This window comes from Rhipicephalus microplus, chromosome 10 (assembly GCF_043290135.1).
Source record: "Rhipicephalus microplus isolate Deutch F79 chromosome 10, USDA_Rmic, whole genome shotgun sequence".
NCBI lineage: Eukaryota > Metazoa > Arthropoda > Arachnida > Ixodida > Ixodidae > Rhipicephalus > Rhipicephalus microplus.
Genome location: NC_134709.1, coordinates 2,004,479 through 2,023,502, shown reverse-complemented (window position 1 = coordinate 2,023,502; position 19,024 = coordinate 2,004,479). Strand labels below are relative to the sequence as shown.

The 19,024-nt window shown below is 43.7% G+C and overlaps 1 protein-coding gene across 1 annotated transcript in view; it reads left to right on the top strand.

Moving 5' to 3' along the window:
* The window catches only part of g (adaptor-related protein complex 3, delta 1 subunit-like garnet), a 330,226-nt gene that overhangs the window by 151,133 nt on the left and 160,069 nt on the right, over window positions 1-19,024 (top strand). The window contains exons 18-20 of the mRNA XM_075875995.1: window positions 3,416-3,508; window positions 9,462-9,525; window positions 13,996-14,064. Coding sequence (XP_075732110.1) covers window positions 3,416-3,508; window positions 9,462-9,525; window positions 13,996-14,064 — 226 coding nt within the window. The remainder of the gene's footprint in view (window positions 1-3,415; window positions 3,509-9,461; window positions 9,526-13,995; window positions 14,065-19,024) is intronic.

Here is a 19,024-nt window from a genome sequence, read left to right as displayed (position 1 = left end):
CATGGTGGCTTTCACACAATACCTTGCTACCACTCTTTTTTACTGCGTCGTTGGCATGGTTACTACGAACCACGTGCGTCGGGTAGTAGATGCTCCGACTGTCACACAGTGTAAGATACACATATGCAATCCAAGTTGTGGTTTCATGCAGAATCAATGAAACTCATTGCAGTGGCCGCCCTTAAAGGGAAGGAATACATATCTATAATAAAAATGAGCGTGGCACTTGTAGCACTCGAATTGTCGTTTGCGTTTTGATTGCGATGTTTTGAAATTGGGTGCACTCCTGTCAAATTGAATGATTGCAGTATTCCAGCGTGCAAAATTTTGGGCGTGATTTGGCGTAGTTTTTATGTTATGCACATAATCGAGGTGGTCTGAGAAGAAGTCGGCAAATTTCCACAACGATGCTTTCCTATTTCATTGGCAGTGCGGTTCTATGGACTAATTTTTTAACATTAGAAAATTAAATTGTTGTAAGTACCTCGCGTCACGTGCTTTGATTCTCGGACACGTGAGGCTGCATGCTCAACATGTTTTACCTAGCTGCAACCCTTGAAAAAGGTTGTATTGGTCATAGTGTGCTTATAGTGCGCAGGGGTGGAATTGCTGCGCCATTTGCGCCATTTTGCACTAATTTGACCATCTGCGTCTAAATGGCAATTTGTGTGTGCAACACCGAATTTAGTAGAGTTTTATCATAGACCGAGCAACACGCGTGTGCTACACTAAGGACGCAACCGCGTCCATATCAAAGTAGTTCGGTCACGTGTATTGGTTCTGTTTCACTAGTAACGTTTTATTTCCGTTCATGCATGAATCGTGTTAAGGTGGCATTGTGTGTATACTTCATTATGCGACGTTATGTTTAAACAGCAAAGCTGTTAGTCGAATCATATAAACTGAAAAAACAAAAAAAAATTAAAATCAGTTTTACCGGTGAAGTGATGACTGCAATAGCAAGAATTTGTGATGTTGTAATGCTAATGCCGCAGGCGCTCCTTTCTTATTTTGCTACCACACCATTACGCGCGTAACACTGCCTTGCGCGAACCGTGCCTGAGACTGGAAACAATTTAGATAGTTTTAGAACCTTCCGATGAGATTACGCGCACGACGCGTACATTAGAGTTCTGAAACTTACGCAGCCGCTAGTGATACCGCTGGAATCTTTGATGGCACATGTATAAATGCCCACGCACTCTACTGCTTGGCAGATTATCGACGGCCGAAGCTCTGGTGTGCTGTTTTCAGTCTACAGCACATATTGCTCATAGAGTGACGTTTCGTTTTCTGGGCACAGGTTCACCAAAATAAAAAGTTCACTCGTGAAAACAGCGGCTGCTACCTTCATCAACATCAGGACCGCGTGACAATACAAAGACTGAAAGCTAATTCTTTTGGATCCGACATCGCGACACTCTACAGTACGCTGGTGTAAGAGAATAAGGACGGCCGCGCCAGGGTGAAATGCTCTTATGGCACAATCTCTTCTGTTGAGGGCTCATCAGGTAGAAAGGATTACGAGCCAGCCGCATGCTGATGGTCGCCGATAGCGCGTGCGCCAGCTTATCGCAACCACGCCTTAGAATCAAAATTCACCACAGCTGCTCAAGCACACATCCCCCCTTTCCCCGGGTCTTTTTTCATGTTCGTTCAAGACGAGTGGCAGCGTGTTTTATCTCTGCTCGAGCATTCGACGGCAGGTGTAACACCCGGTGGGATGCTATTGCATGCACCGCCCTTCGAGCACCGACGAATATCGACTGCCTCGTTTAATCTCTTCTTGAGCAGCGCTCACTACCCTAGCTTGCGCAATCTCACGCGCGGGAAGTGTTACTGACCTATAGTTTACGTGAAACATGGCGGTGATGGGAAAAACCCGTCAAGTGTATATACAGTTCATATCACAATAAAAAAAATCACTTAGTTGCTTAGCAATGGCGCGGCGAACCTATATAAATTTCTTCGCAGTTCTCGTGTCGGCTGTAGCACTTTAATGACCAGAAGATAAATTCTTTACACTCATTTTTATAGAGCCCTATTGTTTTAGTATGAAAATAGCTTCTATTAGTTCATCTCTAGTCTAATTGACTTTCTGTTCATGTTGGATGCGGTGCTTTATTCACATCTTGAACATTGACACATTTTTACATCAATTTTTTTTCGATCATCTGAGTTTTTGTAGCTGCCCAGAGTGCCATTTATGTTGTTCTCTTTGAGTTGCTGTGCCTTCAGCTTTGATGTTGTAAGATTTAATATATTTATCAATTTGGGGTAAGTCTGGTCACTTGATCAGCCTTGAATGCTTAGTAAAAACTACTGAACTTTTTTGGTTTTATAAGGAAGCGAAAATTCTAATCAACAGTGATGTGTGATGCGAGAAATCTGCTCCAGACTAAATTTTGATGCTCCAAAATACATCTTTTGGTGCTCCAGAACTGCTCCAAAACTCCCCTTTTACTGCTCCAAACTAAATTTTGATGCTCCAAAATACATCTTTTGGTGCTCCAGAACTGCTCCAAAACTCCCCTTTTACTGCTCCAAACTAAATTTTGATGCTCCAAAATACATCTTTTGGTGCTCCAGAACTGCTCCAAAGCTCCCCTTTTAGTGCTTCAAAACCGTAATATCCCTGCTCCCAAAGCTGCTCCAAAAGACTGAAGCCGACTTCCACCCCTGCTTTAGTAGCACAAGTACATTACCTTCAGGTATCAATTTATTTTAAAATCCGGATACTTTAAGAATCTGTCTATGTGAAATAGATAGTGTTTTCAATTTCACTTTCAATGGGTATCATTCCTTCAACATTGTTGCATAATTTGATAAACAGCGGCTTTTGTAAGTTTTCAGCTTTTGTACTGGCTGTGTGGAATGCTACCTAGATTGACACTAATAATGCAAGGAATTAAATTTTAGTGGTGTGAGTGTAGGTGGGTAGATGGGCGGGTGTGTGTGTGGGTTAAATTGTTCTGATTACTTTGGTGATGTATTATAATTACTCCACTAAGACTAAGGCTACGATCTAAAATTGTGGCACTAAAGCGTGTTGGCGATCCACCACGGTTGTTTAGCGGTTATGGCACTTGACTGATGGGCATGAGACCGAATCTCTGTGGCCCAATTTCGATGGAGATGAAAATGCTTGAGGCATGTGTACTTGAACTTCTGTGCATGTTAATGAACCACAAGTGGTCTAGATTTTTAGAGCTTTCCACTGCGATATATCTGATAATCGTTTCATGGTTTTAGTGCATTAAACCCCAGCAAACACTTTGATTGTGTGTGTGTAAAGTGATTCTGACGTGTTTGGTAATTCGTTCTGATTGCTGTACCAGGGATCAGGCTGGAATATAAAAGAGTGGCACTAAGGTACATTGACAGAAGGTGTTATAAAAGCATGTTTCCTGTTCAGCTTGGACCTGGACCAATGGATTAATGACCCACCCTCAGAATCTTCATCAGAAGAGGAAGAGAATACAACGGAAATATTTATCAAGTCCGACAAGTAAGGAAAAGCAGTTCTGTTTTATGCTTGAATGATGGGGAAAAATAAATTCGATCTGTATATCAATTTTTACAGTGGGTGGTGAACCTGTAGAAATGAACTGTTAATGTTGACAGAACAAGTGTCTGCATTGTGTTAAAGGAACTCTAAAGACCAAGACACTTTTTCGTGTATTAGTAAACTACAATTTCACATTCCCGAAAATACCACTTTTACTGCGACACGACACTTGGTAAGCAAGGAAACGTGCAAGAAAAAACTGCGGGTGGAGACACCACTTTGCGATTCCCTCACCAGGCACTGTGACGTCATGAATTTTGAAGGTGTCTACTGGGTCCTACTTACTTTCTAATTGATAAAATTGAAGTACATTGACATCGATGAAGCAATTAGAAAACTCCAACCAGAAATTCTATTAATAAACCCAACGTTTCAAAGCCAGATCGCCTTCTTCCTCAGGGGTGAAAAAGCCAGAGATTTGAAGCGCTTATATACGCTTGCTCGCCTCGTGTGAGAGGTTCGCCGTGACCCGTCGCAAACGCTGGCCGTAGAGGCAAAGCAATGTCCCAGTCAAGTGGTCGATGTTCTCTGTTGTGTGATGAATGTGCCAGCATTCAAGTAGGAGTCGCAGGCGGGATTTCCTATTTTTATCCAGAATCACTGGGTCATCCTGGTAGATGTGGTGGTAAAACCACTCGCAGTGTTCTGCTGCTACGCTCTACTGGGTGTTTCAGTTGACAGAAGTCGTTTTTGTGCTTGCTGTTGCATCTTCTCATGGAAGTTCTTTGTTTCCCCAATATAGAAAGCTGGGCAGTCAGCGCACTGTATCCGGTATGCGGTGTCCTAGGATTTCTTCGCAGGTGCGTGATCTTTGGGGCGAGGGATGAAGCTGCCGATAGTGGTGGATGGCTTGTGTGCAACGTTGACCCCTGCCCTTTCAGTATCAGTATGCGAGCTGTTGTTTCGCTGACGGCGGCGACGCGGGTGCCGCGTTTCTGCTCTTGCAGAGAGCTCGACGAAGAAATGTTTTTGACTAGTCGTTGGCGCTGAGGTAAGTGGTGATTCTATCCCTTTTCTCCTTCCATCGCTGTGACGAAATTTTTTCGGCCCTCCGAAAAAGACTTCGCACCACAGAAAGCTTATTGCATGTGGTGTCGTTCGAGCTGAAATTGAGATAGCGTCCTGTGTGGGTGGGCTTCCTGAACACCGAAAAGAAGAGATTCTGTGTTGCCTTCTTGAAGCAGACCAGTGGGACCACCGTAAGTGTGGCGATAACGGCCACAGTGGCAGCACTTGTAACGGACATTGAGAAGTGGGCGCTTTTCCGTGTTTGACCACAGACCCAAGATGTTTGTGCGCTACGTGGACGATTGCTTCTGTGTGGTGAAGTCTGGTGAGGTCTACAACTTGTTCATATGGCTGAACTCTGTTGAGCCTGTCATTCATTTCACAGTGGAAAGAATGAACCATTCAGCTTTACCATTTCTAGATGTACTAGTGGGAAGGAGGTACAGAACCTGTTCTTTTCAGTGTTTAGGAAACCCACCCACACAAGACGCTACCTCGATTTCAGCTCGAACGACCCCACATGCCACAAGCTTTCTGTGGTGCGAAGTCTTTTTCGGAAGGCCGAAAGAATTTTATCTTCACAACAGTGGTGGAAGGAGAAAAGGGATAGAATCACCACTTACCTTGGCGCAAACGACTACTCAAAAACGTTTGTTCGCAGAGCCCTCCGCAAGAGCAGAAACGCGGCACCTGCGTTTCTGCAACGACAATGCGGGTCAATCTTGTACGTTGCTGGCGTCAGCGAAACAATAGCTCGCATACTGAAAAGGTCAGGGGTCAATGTCGCACACAAGTCATCCACCACTATCAGCAGCTTCATCCATCGCGCCCCAAAGATCACCCGCCTGCGAAGAAATCTCAAGACATCGTATACCGGATCCAGTGCGCCGATGGCCCTGCTTCCTATATTGGGGGAAACAAAGAACTTCCATGAAAAGATGCGACAGCACAAAAATGACCTCTGTCAACTGAAATAGCCAACAGAGTGCAGCAGCAGTACACTTCAAGTGGTTTCACCACCACATCCACCCGGACAACGCGGTAATTCTGGATAAAAATAGGAAACCCCGCCAGCGACTCCTCCTCGAATGCTGGCACATTCAACAGACAACGCTGAACATCGACCGCTCCACTGGGACGTTGCTTTGCCTCTACTGCCAGGGTTTGCGACAGGTCACGTCGAACCTCTCACGCAAGGTGAGCAAGCGTATATAACCGCTGTACATCTCTGGCTTTCTTACCCCTGAGGAAGAAGCCGGTCTGGCTGTGAAACGTCGGGTTTCTTAATACAATTTTTGGTTGGAGTTTTCTAATTGCCTTATTCTTATCCCAACCAGGCTGAATTCCGCCAAATGTTCACCTTTGATTGTCATTGGTGGGTGCCATAGACTTAGTATACCAAGTTTCAGAAAATTCCATCGCGCCCATGTTGTGAAAATACAGAAATAACATTGTAGAATTTTTCAAAGTCGTGGGCAGAAATTACCGTGCGAAATTTAAAAATGAAACTTCCAGCTTGCTTTCTCTGCTGATAAGTAACTTATGACAGTAAAACTTGCAACGTTACAGTTCTGAGAGGGAAGTTTATCAATCTAAAACAACTAATTGTTTCTCTTTAGTGTTATTTTTTATTACCTTTCATGCTTGTATTAAGCTGCGCAAAGCATATTTATGAAGCTTCTGATAAGGCTGCAATTTAATTTGAGTGACATTTGAAAAAAAGAGCTCTTGTTTACTTTTCTATGTCGATGCTGTTATTCTTTTCTAAAGCATGAAAACGAACCAGCGATGAGACCAGCGGTGAACCTTAAACCAGCGATGAACCTTAAAACGAAGCAGCGATGAGACGAAGGTCAAGGCTTTCACAAGACATGCTTTTTTAAAGGGGGAACATGGAGACCAAATAACCATCAAAGAATGAAATTTCTTTAGCTGCATTGTTAACAGTTTTTTTGTATGCAAAGCCTAGGTGAAACTTTGTAATATCAGTATTTTGCCCACAGATCCTTGCAAAGATGGTGAGATGAATCTGACAAGTTTCTGGGTCATTAATTTTATCTTGCCAGAGGGATGGCTTATTATCCCAAAAAGCTAAAGCTGCAATTATTTAATTACCGTAAAGTCGAAATTGTATTCTAATTTCTTGCTCTCAAGTTCTTAAATTTTGATTGCATTTTTTTTTATTTAATTTTTATCTGCTCCAAAATGCCCTGTTTCATGAATGGCTGCAAAAATGTAAAAGTATAACACTGTGGCGGAACAAACTACAGTCAAACATGGATACATGGAAGTCGAAGGGGATCGCTAAACACTTAGATTTAGAAAAATTCAATATAAAAAAATAGAGGCCCTGAGAGGCGCCGAGAACTTACCTGTAGTGGACCAGCACTTACAATAGGCGCATTCAAGGATGCTAACTGATGCCCCACTCACGCCGCAACAGAGATATATTTGCGTGAAAAAAATCGCTAATATTGGCCTTCTTTTTCGTTTTGAAATAAAGTTGAAGATGCTAGTCTCGATCCTATCAAGGCTGCCAGGTGCGACAGCCCGGTTTTTTTCATGTGGCCTATACAACGGTGAATGACGCCGAACGCTGCCGCCACTTAAGCGGGCCGAGTATGCGGGTAGCCAGCACCTCGTCCGGGTGATCCTCCTCGTCACATGAGCTGTCGGCCTGGGCATCCTGGGTCCGTGCGACCTCAGCTACTACGTATGTGCCCGTCAGCGAGGCTCACAATGGCCTGTACATTGCAGTCCGCTTCCACCAAGTCGTCCGCAAACACTTCGTGTGGAATTGCTGCCAGGAAGAGGGACGACAACTCTCGAAACGCATCATCTATGCGCTCGTCATCGCCGTCTTCACCGGTTTCCGCAAGTTTCGTCGTCTGAAAGGCTGTCTTGCAGAAGCAGTTGATCACTGTGCCCATCTTCACGTCTCGCCAGGCGTTGAAGATATCCGCCAAAGAAAACCCCGCGGAGATTTTCGGCCAACTTCGTCATCCACTGCTGGATGTCCGGGCTGTTGACAGCTTTTGCCAGAAATTATTTTGCCAACGATGTTGCAGCACTGCTTAAATCGCTGAAGCCACCCAGTGTTGTCGGCAAAGTTGGCTTCACTGAGTGCAGCGGTGAATCATTTGGCTTCGGCCATCAGCATCGGGCCATCCACCGGAATGTTTTTCGCGCGCACTTCTAAAAACCAGGCATAGGGTGCCCTTTCTATATTCCCACACACATGACAGGCTCCTGACGTTTGCTGCTCTGCTGCCTTTGCCTTAATATCTGCTTTGTTCTTCAACAAGGTACTCAGAGTGCTCTGTGGTGTCGTGAAGTCGTCCGCAACGGTCAAACATTTTTCGCCCTCCTCAACACGCTCAGTAGCCTTCATTTCGTCGCAAAGTCAATGTCTTGCACTTCTTGACACTGGCCATAGCTACACGAGAAGTCGGCGATTCAAGGAGTTTGCAGCGACTTTGCACAGCACCCACGCAAAAGAGGAATGGTGCACATGCGGTGGTATGTAGGGGATGCGATAACAGAAACAACAAAGCGGTCTCGAGGCAATGGTTGCCTTTGCTCGCAACAGCAAAAGGCGCGAGCTGTGGTTGGCTGAACAAAGCTTGCGAAACACCAACAAAAAATAAGAGACGAAAGAAGGAGGACATCGGCTCTCAGCTCCGACGGGTACACGATGAAAGCATGATAGAGAGAGAAAGAAATGAAAGAAAGAAAGAACCGTTCCACAGGTTTGCAGTCTGAGCCCTTACCCTTTTTCAAGCATTTCGGGTTTCAGCGGAGGCGTGGTGCCACGCAGAGATCACTGGGCGCTGCGAGTGCCCAAACGCACCTTTCAACTCGCGCTTGCTGCCGCGGAGATTGCGAAGCGTGGCAAGTGGCGAAGTCCACCTTTTGGCTCGGGCGGTGTTCAATATATCCAAAGGCGGGTAAAAATACCGTTCGGCATAAATGTGCGAATTTATATAATTTTACAAAGGAATTTCAAGGGGATAACGTAAGAGTTCGATATACCCGAAAATTCGATATATGTGGTTTCGATGTATCGGTGTTCGACTGAGTGTAGTTATGTTTTATTTTAAAACTGTTTGCAGTGCTGCGCTTTATTGCACATTAGTACAATATGTAGCTATCTCATAATGTTAACTCTTTTTCCTACTGTCAGCACGAACAATATTTATTCACAGTAAGCTCTTGTTAAATAGAACCTGAAGGAAATAGGGAAATGTTTTTATTTAGCAGGAAGCTTAACTTAATATTTCAGACACAGTTGTTCCATTTAAAAAACGATTTCATTTAACACATTTCCATTTAATGAGAGTACTGTACTTATTATTTTCAGGGTCAACAGACATTACAGAAGGGAGTGGTTATTTGTACAAAAGATGTGGTCATTCCTATTTATACAGTCATAGAGTAAAATTGCACAACTTGCGCACACTAATAATACAGATAACACTATAAGTAAACCAATAATGTTATACACTGGCATTCGAAGAGGAAAGTAGAAAAATAAGTCTCGCATCAACGCAGTGAAAAAGCGGTGCAATGCCATGCATAATGCAAAATGAAACAGCAGTTATACTGTTTACAATAAATGAATTAAAAATAAAAAGATGTCACTGGTGAAGCGTGCATGAACAAAAATACTGTTTGATTTTTTTTTTAACAGAGAGGGAGCTTTGTGTATTTTTAAACCAGGTTACCTACAAAAAAAGTTATTCTGTATTTGATCCAGTAAAAAAAAACTAATTAACTCCACCTAGTTTCATCTGGTTCAGACATAAAACATAACACATTATTTCCTCAAGCCATGTATCTCCCCATCATATTTCTTGTTTGTACAGTGTCGTCTTCTTCATTCCAGGAGTGCAGCTGTGTCCCGCTTCTCAGAGAAGAAATATGAGCCTAGCAAAGAAGAACTGGAGAGTGTGAGTTTTTGCCAAAGCGTGTCTGGTTGTTGGGGCTCATAGTTTGGAATTTTGTATGCATCCGCAGCATTGCTCTTTCTTAGAAGAAGAAAGTGTGTTAGTCAAATCTCGCTACAACAAAATTGACGGGACACACAAAAAAATTCATCTTTCATAAAATTTCCTTGTATCAAAGCTTTGTATATAGACCACGAAATTGGGTAATATCTGATGATTATAACTCATTCTTTGGTCCCAGCAAGTGCATGCATTGAACTCTCACTAACTCAAACCTACCCGGTCGCAAATCGAGTGAACATATTTGTCTGCGTATTACACGATCAAAATATACAAAATAATTTGGAGCCAGAGTCAGCATTCAGGTTATACGAGTGTGCAAGTTGGCTTCACGGCACTTCTTCACAGTAATCCAAAAAAGGTTGCTTTGCTTCAATACGCGGGTACTTTTTTTTCCCCGCGGGTTGCAGTCAGGGTTGCCAGTTATATGCAGAAGCGGGTTATGCAAGAGAATGCAATATTCAGACGACCCTTTGAGTGTGCCAAGCGCACAGAGCTACGAACGAGGGTGCCAAAGCTTTGCTAAAGAGAACTGAACATAAGGCTACTGCTTCATACTGCCGTAGCAACAAGTAAACGACAATACAGCCTTAATGCTTTGTGACATTTTACAGCTTTACTGCTTTTTTATCTACGGCCATGTTAGCCACCCATCTTTCCAGCGTATTCCCTATTGATGAACGTGAAGATAGTGACTGCGGTTTTCTGCACACCAGTCAGCAAACGATAGTTTGGTGATTCCATGTAAGATTGAATAAAGCATGGCTGGTCGACCTCTTCAATTTCGTTAAAAGTTTATATATTGTTGCCTGATGAGTGTAAAGAAGAGATCCGCAATTGGTTTTGCTGGAAAAATTTTTTTCGAAGCGCAGTAAATCAATAATGACGAAAAGGTGGAGTGCTGGGCTTACCTGCTCTGTTGTTGTTTTTTTACTTTTGCAATAAATTAAAGAAAATTGATTGAAGCCAATACCTCTAATTCGTTTGGCTAAATATAAACGTACTTGCACTTGCACTCTTGATTAATTATATTTCGATTCTCTGCATAGTGTAGATTTTTTAATAAAAATTATCAAATTTTACCTAAAAAATGTTTTTTTTTGCCTAGTTTGCATGTTTTTATTTAAGAAAGGGCCTATGATATAGTGGTGAAAATTACTTATTACTTTCTCAGCATGCTTACTTATAAGACTGCCAAAGCTTATAAAATAACACTTTTCAATCAAAAGATATTGCGCTAACTTAAAAAAAGAGCATGTAAGGGGAAGCTTCTGGCAATAATTAAAATTAAGCAATTTTTCATATTTTTTAAGTTTTCCCCATTTATAATCTAGCACATCAGCTTTCACGATCAATAAAAACATGTTACGGCCCATCAAAAAATAAAAAATGCCATTTTGCTAGGATTGGCAATTGTACTTGGACTTCTTGCCCGCTAAGTGTGAAATACAGGCCTATACATTGGTTTCTTAAAAGGCCAAGCAACACTGCACTGCAAATTTGGAAGTGATTTGGCCAAGAGGGTGGCATTATGCTTGGTGCATGCTGGCCACCCGTGCGCCTTCATAATGTTATTCACCATTGCAGGGCTAGGGATGATAAGCGGTAGTTTTGTTTTGAACGCAATGTCAAAAAAACGGCAGGTGTTCTACCACCTGCCGAACGATTCTACCATGGCCCACACGTGCATCATACCCACTGGCAGTATCGTGGTAGGCGGGCGATCTCAGGCCATAATGCTGGTAGACGGCATCTTAAAGGTAAAAAATTTTATTGGAATGTGCGTGTATGGGATGGCAGAAAGCATGTCTCCAATAGAGGTACGGTTGTTGCGACGTGGCTGGCACCTGGATTGTCACGAGCCAGTGAAAAATGGCAGAGTTGGTAGCTGTATTTCGCGGCGATCCTAAGCATGTCTTTTCCCCTTAAATAGTAATACTTGCAAAAACTTAGTTGTGGGGGAAGTATCCTGAAAAAGTATTCGTTATGATGAGATATTTTCCACATTGTTTTCTAGTGGGTCGCTGACATGAAATAGAAAATTATTCGCTATGAAGCGTGAAAACTTTGGCATGTTGGTAGGACATAACAAATGTACGAGTAGCGCAACCTAGAAGTAGGTACAGCGTAACTACAGAAGCAAAAAAAAAAAAAACAAGTATACATAGCGCTCTTTTCTATCCTTGTTTTTTTTCGCTTCCGTAGTTACGTTGTAACTAATTCTAAATTGCGCTGTTCGTACATTCAGTTATTCGTTATGGCGGAAATTTTATTGCAGCAGACTCTTGTTCTAGTGGGATTCCACTGTACTGCCAAAAAGAAAGTGATACATCTCGTAGTCGGAAGTTGAACAAAAGTTTGTCTGGTCGAGCATTGCATGAGGTATAACACGGTTACTGGTGACGTCTAATGAAATCATTTGACATTTAGGAACCGCATATGGCTTCCATGTTCTCTGAGCTAGACTACGAGTCATTGTCTAGCCTGTAGGTGATGCAAAAAGCATGCTTAATAAATGTCATTGTAGCTGGCATTGACAATGATTGGTGGTTCTAGGAACTGGTGAAATGACACGCCTTTTTCCTTGGCAACAATTATGGTCATGTGCATGCTCGGCAATGGCATTTGTCATTTGACTTTCTTGAGGCGTCAAGGTAGCCTTTCTGTTTTTCCACTTGTCAGTAATTAGAGCATGGCATCTTGGTGTGTGTCTATCAGTTGTCACCATAGGTCAACAAACTTACTCAGACTCGGATCGAGCTTTGAGTCTAAAGGACAAGGTACATATCTCTGTGTCTGAGTGACACTTTGTTTGTCGACCCATGGTCCTATCTTCGGCATTACTACGAACCTTACCTGGGCTTACATGACGTGTACTCACAGGTATTCCGAAGTATTATTGCTCATACACTACTTTTCAATATTTATTTATCGGAGGTGTGAATTATGTAGGGAGTGCCTTGAGTCCTCCCCTCCCGCCAACTCTTCCAAAGCAGTTCTTGATAAATGTCATGAGTTAGAAGATGCAAGGCTTGTGCCAGGCTCTGGAAAGCGGTGCACTTGTGCGAGACCCCGATGATGGGCAAACACGCCATGTTCACGTGCGAGATTGGTTGGAAAAAGGCTTGTTGCATGCGACCCGAGCTGTGCTAGAAAATCACGGACGATGAGCTGGCACTGTGCTGTGAAGCTACGAACTGCGAAGGTCAGGGAGGTCAGCGACGAAAGCAGTAGCTGCCTGGTTTTGAAGGATGTTGGTGAAAGAGGCCTGGGAACTGGCCATCGACCTCGGAGGTCCCAAATGAGGCTGTCCGGACTTGCCACAACCTTGCACAACAGTTCCTGGAGGAACTACAGCTCTTTCACTTTGAGCCAGAACGATTGCGGTCTACACCAGTCATCAAAAAGAGTCATCAATTAGGCCATTGATGCGTTGGGTCTGACGTGAAATATTAGAGTAAAAGAGCATTGATTCCATGGTCGAAAAAGCTAATTCTAGACTAACAGACTCATAAGTCAACCCACTCTGACTCAAATGGAGCCTTAAGTCTGAGTCTGAGTGGTAAGCAATATATTGCTGAAATTGAGTCAGATTTAGTTTGGTTGACAAAAATTTCTTTGAGTGATAGTCTGAGTGAGTCCGGCTCAGGAAAATTTTGATGCTTTGGAGTACGAGTCAGCCCTAAGTGCAAACTATATTTCATGAGTGAGCCTGATTGAGACCCCTGAAAGAAAAAAAATGTAAAAAGAACTGCGTAAAGAGCACTTTCATGATATGAGACAGATATGCTGAATAAGTTTAATAGAATGAAAAAGAGGGCTCCATTTACACTAAGCACACACAGTACGATAAGCGTGACGAAACAGGATACCAGAAATCAGAAGGCACACGGTGTTGTATTGAAACTGACATTTACTCAAAAAAAAAAAAAAATTGAAACACTTAACCCACAATTCTTAAGGGTAAGCATAAGTGATCAAGTGATAAAGCTTTGTATTCTTCAAGCCTGGAGGGAAGCCTAGTTAACGTGTGTGGGGACTTCAAAAATAGCCTAGTCACAGTGCAGGTTTTAGGCACACTTTTAATTGTGGCTGCCATGTAAATAGTTGGCAAGTATATGTGAGGTGCGAAAAAAGTGGTGATATGTGCGTGGTTGTGCTGCCAATAGCGATCTGCACCAAGAGACTGGCATATCTTTTGACGTTTCCATTTTTTTTGTGATTACAAGAACTGTTAGCACTCTTTCATGATCTGTGTCAGTGTGCGAGTATATACCACTCCTTTCGTACGGAGCAAAGATTGGTCTGTCTCTATCCTCTGTTTAGCGCTCTTTCCAGTTTCCTTGAAAGTGCCAGCCCGAATAAGCACCTCTCATATGTGTCATGCTGGCTTTACTCCCCCTTGCACTGCAGATGAGAGAAGCTCGCAGGCAGGAGCAGGCCAGCAACCCACACTACCTGAAGGCCATGCCCAAGAGCAGGGTATGCATTTTGTTGAGTGATCTCAGAGTATTGTCTCTGACATTGATGTTTGCAATTGTGCAAGCAGATCTGTGATTCATTGTCTTTCGGTGGCATTAAAATTTAAGGGCTTGTTTTTGTTATCAATGCAGTTAAACCTGGATATAACGAAATTTGTAAATTTCCCAAAAAGTTTGTTATAAAGAGGATTTTGTTATATGCAGGTTCTGTACAAGATTTTAGAAAATAAACACGCAAGTTAAACAAAAAGGGGACTGAAGGCAGAGATAACCCAAAACACTTACTTCACATTAAAAACTGCATTATTATTGTGATGGAAATTATATGGTCACTCTCGGCAGGTTTTTGCCGTCGCCGCTATATTCCATAACAAGTCCAAATTGATAACATGCCCTCGCGCATCGTAACTTTCATGAGCAGGTAAAAGCGCGCGAGGGCTTTTGCAGCAGAGATCAAAATGAGTCAACTAGGCTTGTGCGAATATTAGAATGCTTCGAATATTCGAACGCATACTTGAGTATTTGAATTTGCTTCGATTCAAATATAAATTATCTAATATTTTCGAAGTATTCGCAATGAACGAATAGATGTGTATCAATCCGCATATCACCGCTTGTAAAGGTGGTTTCACTGCAATGTAGGTGTGCTAAGAAAAAAAAGCACCTATTCAAAAAAACATTGTTTTGCCGTGAAGCCGTCTTTCAAATTTAAAGGGGCACTGCAACACTTATTGAACATGGTCAGAAAACGCTGCCGCACGCGAGGCAAATATTTCACTGTAGCACGTGGCCTGTAATTCACAGTAAATTTTGAAAGCTAAAAATTGCTTTCCTTTCTTGGCAAATGACACAACAAGCTCAAAAGCCACTTGTCATAGCCAAGAAGGAATATACGGCTCTGGTCACAGGCATTGGCCGATTTGAGCATGGCACGCTTGTCGTTATTGGGGCGCCGCTCATCCACGACTGCGTGTGCAATCGCACTGAAAAGCAACGTATTCGAGGGGAAACAAAGAAGTGCTCAAGGTCACAAGGTGCGTGTGGTGTATTTTCTTTTTCCGTGCCATTCCTCCCAGCTTAGCTTCCATCTATTTCGTCGGGACGAGAGGAGAGGATGCAATTGCCGTGAGCGACAAATTTTTGGAACTCCGCTCGTACTGGACTCATTCTAAAAACTTTGCGAAAGTAAATTTGTGAAACAACAAGCATGTTTACTGGCTCTATGGCTACTTGTGAAAGTGTTAAAGAGCCTCTTTAAGGCAACATGTTACCCTCAAATCAATTCTTCATTTTATTAAGCTAGTTATATTGGTTTATATGATCCAGGTATAATAAATTTTAAAACACTAAGTATCTTACAGGTTATCACTTGCATCCTATCGCAACTACTTAAAGTTGTTTCGACTTCCTTTGAACAAAAAAAAAAGTGACATTTGCATAGAGCCTCTATTCAATTTCGTTCAAAAGAAATATTGTGCAGGTCACTTGGGTCATGATGAATATTCCCTTTTTGTTTTTTATATGTCATACCATTGGAATTTGATTGGAAATTATTCGGTCGAAATCACTATTCGCTTCGAATTTGCTTCGAATCAAAAATTCACTATTCGCACAAGCCTAGAGTCAACCCATTCCTATGGCCTGGAAGTGTATAAGATAACATCTCCCACGTGTTATAAATGCCGTTGGATGCTCAAACAGAAAGTAAACAGCCACCCGTCTTGAACGAGCTTGAAACAACGCGGGAAGACGGGGGGGGGGGGGGGGGGCTTTTTTAATGCGATGGGGCTGTGTGAAAAGAGCGCTGCTCCCTGGAGCGGCTGTATTTGCTCACACCAGCGTTTTGTCGGAGTTCTGTAATATTGACACGAGCATGTAGTGAGTTTCTGGCTGTTGCGTGGCTAGTGTCATCATTACTTGTGCGTGTCGAAGGATTTGGTGGGCAGAAAGGATGATGACAAACTCGGGCTGCTTGATCGAGGCTGTTCTGCTGTTTGCTACACTGTTACCTGCACTTATTTATTACCGTGACAAACTGGTGCACGTGCTGGGTACAATCTCAATTCACAGGTTTTAACGCAAGCCGCTTCAAGCTTCTGCCGCCATTTCAACAATTCCGGAGGAAAACCTGGCACTTCGCCTCAGCCGACACTTGCTAGGACTACCTCCTGAATTTGGTCCCTTGAGCTCTGCAAAAATGACCACCACAACGGCAAGTCAGACGCAAGAGAACAATGTAGACCAACTCGCATCTACCCCAAGCGTTGTCTACACAGCACGCACCCTAAAGCCGTTTCATGGTGATGTATTCAAGGACGTAGATGACTGGCTAGACCACTTCGATCGGGTCGCAGCCGCCAACGAATGGAACAACACCAAGAAGCTTCGCTACGTCTACTTCACACTTGAAGACTACGCTCGCATCTGGTATGAGAAGCATGAGTCGTCTATCACCAACTGGCAAGCATTTCAGTGACAGCTATGCCAGGCATTCAGAAATCTCGGAAGGAAAGAAAAGGGCCGAGCAGGCTCTGCAGAGCCGGGCTCAGAAGCCAAATGAAAACGTGGCTATGTTTGTCGAAGACATGTCACTCTTGTTAAAGCGCGCTGACCCAGGGATGGATGAAACAAAAAAAGTTCGACTCCTCCTGCGGGGTGTCAAAGAGCAACTTTTTGCTGGAGTCATACGCAAGCCCCCAACCACTGTCGATGAGTTCATCGCGGAAGCTACTACCATGGAACGGGCACTTCAACAACGCTCTCTACAGTACGACCGCCAAGCTTCTGTTGCCGCGGTGTCACCTTTCACCTGTGGACAGGACTTATCAGTACTTTACGAGCTTGTGCGGAGCGTGGTCTGGCAGGAGCTCGAAAAATTCCATCCTACTTCTGCTCAACCAAGTGCGACGATTCTGGGAGACCTTATTCGCGATGAACTCAAGAATGTGACCCAACCATTGCTCCCAATGCGTGTGGAAGCTTCTGCTCTCTTACGCCAAAGATCGAGGAGGCCTCAACATTCTACCGGATGCCGGCCACCCCCTACTTTTTTACTATCGCCCCGTCAAGTCGCACCTGCAAATAACTACGAGAGCACTGTCCAGTATGACGTTTCGCGTGAAGTCACCCATAAATCTGACGTATGGCGCACCTCTGACAACAGGCCTCTTTGCTACCACCGCGGGGAAGCGGGCCATCTGTACCGCCAGTGTGCGTATTGCAGGATGGGCCTTCAGGGGTTTCACCCTAACGCGCGTCGACCCAGCAACGGGGAGTGTCCTTGCGAGATTCAGCAATACCTAGTAGCGCAGCAGCCGTTTCCTCCTGCACAAAGCCACCGGCCACGCCCACCTTCTGCTCGGTGCCTCGGCTCGCCTAGTCGTTACGCCACGTTCTCTGGTGTAAGAAACAGGTCGCCAAGTCCTGGCCCACGCCAGGAAAAATGAGGCCAGCGACCTCTGGGGATAGGGCCGCTGTTGACCAGACTGACAAACTCCGCCACGACACGTTGACGACGCCGATATTTCTGTCACGAAATTTTCTGAACGTGACGCAGCAATTTCCGCTGACATTTCTATAACCGTCGACAATCACTCGATCACCGCACTCATGGATACTGGCGCCGATTACTCCATTATGAGTGGCGACTTCGCGGCTGCTCTCGGAAAAGTGGTGACGCCATGGAACAGCCCGCAGCTCCGTACCGCGGGTAGTCATCTAGTGACGCCTGTTGGGAGGTGCACTGCCCGAGTACATATTGGCGCTTCGACCTTCATCGGGACTTCGTCGTACTGCGGGAATGCTTCAGGCAGGTCATCTTGGGATTAGAATTTCTTCGAGAATATGGGGCTATTATAAATCTCCGAGAATTGGTGGTGACGTTTTCACGTAATGAACATTCTCAAAATTGTGAATCGGGTATGATGGCGTTGCGTATATCCGATGATTCAGTGACAGTACCGCCCTGTTCCAGTGTTCTGGTTAACGTGCTGAGTGACATCAACCGAACGGCTCTCGGAGTTGTGGAAGGCAATGTGTCCGTGCTCTTGTCTCGTCACGTATTTATTTATTTATTTATTTATTTATTTATTTATTTATAATACCTCAAGGGCCCTTTTCAAGGGGTGTTACATGAGGAGATAGACAGTTCACAAACGAATGATTTTTTTGATGGCTTCTTTGAAATGGGCGATGGTGAAGTGGTGCACGACGTCAGCAGGAAGATCGTTCCATTCTATTGATGTTTGCACAAAAAATGAAGAGTGGTGGGCAGTGGTATGCACGCGGTGTGGATAAACCGCTTTGGAATGGCTGATACGGCATGAAAGACAATGAGCTGGAACGATAACATGGTTTAGGTGCAATAGATAAAATTTATGATACAAACACAGTCTTGAAACTTTACGGCGCGAAGCTAAGCTAACCATGTTAGCACGAGATTTTAGCTCGGGGATGCTACTGTGATAGGAGTAGTCCCAATAAATGAATCTGACTGTGCGATTTTGGATGGATTCAAGTGTTTTAATTAGGGTGATTTGATGGGGACCCCAGATGACACATGCATATTCTAGCTTTGGGCTGACTAGTGTTAGATAGGTTAAAGTTTAACATAAGGCGGGGCTAGTCGTAAATTTCTTCGGAGATAGCCAAGAACGCGGTTTGAGTCATTAGTGATGTTCATTATGTGGGATGACCAGGTGAGATCTGAAGTTAGAGTGATACTGAGGTATTTACATGAAGTAGATGCTGTAATTTCAGAATCAAACAGGAAGTATTTTTTGGAAGAATAAGATTGCCGGCGATGGAAAGAAATGGCACAGGTTTTCTTTATGTTAAGGGACATCGGCCAGTTTTTGCACCAAGATTGAATCAAAGAAAAATCAGATATTAGGATGACAGTGTCCCTTTCATTGTAAATAGGACGATAAATTACACAGTCATCGGTGAATAGACGAAGTATG